This window comes from Eurosta solidaginis, chromosome 2 (genome assembly GCF_040869045.1).
Source record: "Eurosta solidaginis isolate ZX-2024a chromosome 2, ASM4086904v1, whole genome shotgun sequence".
In the NCBI taxonomy this organism is placed as follows: Eukaryota; Metazoa; Arthropoda; class Insecta; order Diptera; family Tephritidae; genus Eurosta; species Eurosta solidaginis.
In genome coordinates, this window is record NC_090320.1 from 298171408 (window position 1) to 298176667 (window position 5260).

Below are 5260 nucleotides of genomic sequence, written 5' to 3' on the forward strand. Positions count from 1 at the left end.
AAGATTAAGAAGTTATTTTAAAATTAATTAAAACATTATTCTATAATAGAAAGCTCAAATTGGAAAAAGAAAAATGTAGAAAATTGACGCATTCTCTACAAAAAGAGCGTCGATTGATCAATAAAAAAAAAAAAAACATTATAATAATATGGAGTATTTTTATAACATTCCTCATAACACAATTTATGTGGTGTTCGACCAATAAACAGCGAATGCGCATCATTAATCTATACTTAAAAAATAGTATGAATTACTGTATGACTAGACAAGCGATTGGGTTTCTACTCGGTTGTCTTAAATTAAAATAAATAAATTAGAGCTAAACTAAACGTATAAAACTAAAAGTATGTTAAATAAATATTAAATTTATATCTCAGTAAATAAATACAATAAATAAATAATTAATTTAGCAATAATTGCTTGAAAATATTTTTAAATAATTAGTACACTGATTAATATAAAAGACTTGAAATAAACAAATAATTAAATAAGTTGAATAAATAAATAATTGAAAACCTAAACCTAAATGCGAGTCTGTAGTCCCTACTACTAATTTTTGGCACTGTTTCATACATATTTGGCATGTCCAATAAAAAAACAAAAATCTTATAAATTAGTTCCTGAGTTTCTAACTTGCTTGAGAGTCTTGTTTTGTTTTCTTAAATAAAACAAATTTTAAATTATGAGTATCTTTTTATAAATACCTTAAATATTTAACTCTACACATTTGCTACGTTAGTAATCACCCAAATGCGTCGCCATTAACGCCATTGGCTGTGGATGCTGTTGTGCTGACGCTGGAGCGGTGTTCGTTGGCGCTAGTGGCGACGCTGTTGTGTATTCCATTTCATCCAAGTCATCATCTTCGCCGCCACTGCTGCCCAAACTATCGGCGTAATAAAAAGCTGGCATAGCACCATTTACATGTTGCTGCTGCTGCTGCGCACCACTAACAGCCGTAACATTTTCATCGCTGTAAGCATTTTGTTGCTGTAACCGTTGCATATGTTGCTGCAGCTGCTGATGATGACTAAAACCACCACCACCCTCACCGCTGCGTATGGCATGCAAAGCGTTAGCGCCAGACGCTGTTGTTGCACTCAAATTCTCTGTTGATGATGTTGGCGATGCTGAGTGCGGCGACTGTTGACAGCCGCTCTGCAAATGTTTGCCTAACAGAGAAATACGTGAGAATGACTTTGTGCATGTTGGACACGAATACTTCTTTACATCCGAATGCGTTTGCATGTGCGCACGTAAATTAGAACGATCGGCGAATGCGCGATTGCAGTGTTGGCAGCTGAACGGTTTCTCACCGGTATGTGTGCGTATATGACCCTGCAGTAGCCAAGGGCGTGAAAAAGCCTTACCACAAATAGGACATTTGCATGGTAGTGTGTGTGTGCGTATGTGCATTTTGAGAGCACCTAGCGAGATGTAACTCTTATCGCAGTTTTTGCAATTAAAAACCTTCTTCACTTGATTTCCCTCAGCGGCGGGGCAGTGAAATTGTTCATGCTTACTCAAACCGGAATATGTAGAATACGATTTGCCACAATCCTTGCAATGATAACGCGGCACACCAACTGGCTTTTGTGCAGACTGCGCAGATGCAATACTGGATGAATGTATGAGCGCAGCAGCTTTGTCGCTTGAGAACTCACCGGCCGCCTCTAGCGCGCCTGTAGCGTCAGCGCTTGCAGCACTGCGTATGATCTTGTATTCGGTGCTTTCAAATGCGTGCGTCTGCTGATGTTTTACTAAGCCGGCATAAGTGGAGTAGCATTTGTTGCATTGCTGGCACTGATAGTACAGATCATTGTTGGCTTTAATTTTCAGCGTTGTGCTACCATTAGGTGAATTTGCGCTGGAACGCTCCTCTTGAAGATTGGGCGCATGCAGTAAATTGTTGTTGTTGTTAAGGCTACTGCTACCCATTTGCTGCATGCTTAACAGCGCTCGAGCAACATTTTGCAAATTTATATTTTCACCAAGTATGCGTCGCGCTGGCATATCATTTTTTATGCTCAAGTCCTGTGGTTCAAAATCGCAGCGCTCCGACTGGTAGTATAAATTCTCTGGTTGTACTTCATTTTGCAGCGTCCGCAGTGGTGCGGTTGATATGCGCTCTTGTTGTTGTTGCTGCAGAGCTTGCTGCACTGGCATGCTATAAACTTGTGGCTGCAAGCAGTCTTCATATTCAGCAATACTTTTAAGCAAATTATTGTTAAAATTTCGAAAACCCTCCACAGGCTCATAATTATCAACATCAATTTCTTGTTTGATTTCACGACTGCTTAGCAAATCTAAATCGCATTGTAGTGCGCTTGTCGTAATTGTCATTGGCGGTGGCGGTGGTGTTATACCTTCGTAGTGTTGTTGTGCAGCCATTGTGGGTCGTTGCGCTTGCATCTCAGTTGTTGGCACTCTATCACCTAGCGCTTCATCCTCGGGCGGTAGCGGAAAGTCACCATAACCCAAGCGCGCCAAACTGCGTGCAATCTCTTCGCGCGTGAATACATCGGGAAAGGCGCGCGCTATCTCACGCGTTTCTTCCCATATGCGTCGTGCGAGTTCCTCTTTAGTTTGTGTCAAAGCGGCGACTGATTTTTCTGATGGCGGTGTCGTTGGGAGAGGTCTGGGCTCGGCGTTAACACTCCAGTGCTCTGCGGAATTGTAACTGCATGTTGCGGGCGAGTTTGCGGGTTTGTGTGTAGGCACTGTAGCAGCTGCTAAGCTGAGATCGACGGGTTGTTCATCTGAAAAAATATAAATGAGGATTTGTAGAGATACAATTTTTTTGGGTAAGGAGTGACGTCTATTAAATTTCAGCTGCAAGCTAAATACTGATTAGAAAGTTTTTCTTTTTTTTGTTATTTTTCGACCCATTTTGTTGAAATAGTTCTCGGAAGCAACTATGTAGTTCGAATTCAGTGCAAAATAATTCTATGACCTCGTACTTCATTTTGAATAAACGCCAATTTGATTCCTAAATATATATATATATTTTTTTTTTGTTATTCTATTATTTGCAAAATACTATTTGGGATTTGGAGAAGATATTTTTCATATTTTCATCAGAAAGGGAACTAAATTCAATTTAGAAATGAACATCTGGCTTAATACCCTGATTTTTTTACTAGATATTAATTAATTTAGTTGAGGATAACCAAAACTTAATATGTTTATTGCTATCATTCAATCTAATGTAATTTTTTTTTTTAAACTTAATTAATATGTGAAATAAAAAAAATTTTTAAATAAGCCGTGGATTAACGATCAAGACTTGTTCTTGAAGTTAAAATTCTTTGAAGCATATATGTTTTTAAAAGTTCCTTTACTATCATAAGTTTATACCTTTAAATGATGATAAATTTTGAATTGATCATTTAAACGAATATTCCAAAATTTCTAGTTCTTAAAGATGTAGATCAATAATAAGTGAATAATAGTAGTAGCAATAGTAACTGGCTAGTGCGACCGTGTTATTAATTGATTACTCTTAATTTAGATAAACAATTTTTTTTATAATCATAAAGAAAACTTCCTTGAGTTATCGATTTTTTAAATAATCAAAAAGCAAAGTAATCTTATTAAGTTTTTGATTGAATTAACCAGTAAAACACAATGTCGCTCATTCTGTCTTTATCAATTTAATGATTTTTTTAAATTATTTTTTTAGTATAAGTTAAGATTTTTCAATATTCATAAATTTTGGCTTAACACAATTTGACGAATATTTTTCATTCCCGTGGAAACAGACTAATTATAAATTAAAAAGTGAACACTAAATATTTAGTTCGACTGCTTGATCAACTAATCACTAAAAAATTATTTTAATCACCTAATAACTACCTGATTAGTTAACTAATTTTAATTTTTGAATAATTATAAATTATTTTAAGAACAAAAAAAGAAACCTATTCGCCTAGTTTTTTTATTAAATCTTTGGTTAATTATAGTTTAAGTTAATTTATAAATCACATTATTTCCTCTTCTTACTTTATCTATTTCATAATTTTTCCCTTTTTTATTATGTGAGTTTGGTTTTCCATTTTCCTCACACAAGTACCAATGAAATAAGTAATTTTTTCATAACTAGTTTCCAAATTATTTAGGCTTGGATTTGATTAATGAAATTTTTAGTTAATAAAGTAATTGGTTAACTTGCGAAACATTTTAACCAACTTACTTCACTAATCAAATTTAGTCAAGGTTTTACTAGTCAATATTTAGCTTGACCAATAAATTAGTCGGACTATGAATATATTTCTAATTCAATCAATTAAGTGATTAGTCGAATTATCAATTTATTTGTTCAAAACTATATGTATGCATTGAATTCAACCGGCCGGCGAACATTAAATTAATGTCGATCGATTGTTTCATTTTAACTCAATTTTTTAACGAAATCGATTTGTTTGTTGTTATGTACAAAACAAAGTCAAGCTAGAATCATTGCATTGCGTTTAGGCATCTGCAGCGTTTACATCGTTCGTTTATCGTTCTTATGAATCCAATAATATTAAAAAGTTAAGCTTTTAAAAGATTTTGAATAATGGCATTTCAAACAGGAGGTTGTGATGTGATGATCGTCCACACATCCGTCAAAATAATGATTTGAAAACCATGAATCCTAATTCCTGGCTTTTCGAATTTTCGTCATCACTTTCAGCACATCACACGCGCTCTCAAGAAAAGCCAGAAGTAAAATATAAAAAAATAAATCACTCTTGCACAATTCTTACCATTATTCAAATAATCCTTCTCCAAAGGCAGCTCGTCTTCTGCTTTTGTCATCAATATCGGTCGCTTTTTCAGCGGGCACTTGCTATAATTGACCTTATCCATGTCAATTTTTACTGAGGCACAAATCAAACACTGTTTTCTTGGCTAAGCACTTTAGCTGCAATGAATTTTACTTTCCTAACATAAAGCTTTTTTTACAAGCGAAAGTTCTTCGTCGTCAACCACGAGTACAGCAAATCACTCAATCACTGCTTCACGAGCAAGAAATTTAACACATTTAATAACTTAAGATATAAACTTTTCCTTTATATAAATTTTGTTTAAAAATCACTGCTCTATACAACCGTGCGGCCGATCGCACGTTTCACGTTTGCAGTTTCATAAACGAATGATGCAACGCATCATGATCCTTTAAAGTTTTATATGAAACGAAAAGAGGGAGAATTTATAAAAATAACCAACCCCCTCGGTTAGAGCGCATATTTTCATGATCATGAGCACCAGCAAACTA

At 35.0% G+C, this 5260-nt stretch overlaps 1 protein-coding gene across 1 annotated transcript; it reads right to left on the reverse strand.

Moving 5' to 3' along the window:
* Nucleotides 1–735: 735 nt before the first annotated feature.
* wor (worniu) lies at nt 736–4851 on the reverse strand. The gene is made up of 2 exons (XM_067770133.1): nt 4749–4851; nt 736–2759 (listed from the first exon to the last, which is right to left on the reverse strand). Exons 1-2 carry the CDS (start codon nt 4849–4851, stop codon nt 736–738), a joined length of 2127 nt encoding a protein of 708 aa, XP_067626234.1.
* Between the last annotated feature and the right edge of the window lie 409 nt (nt 4852–5260).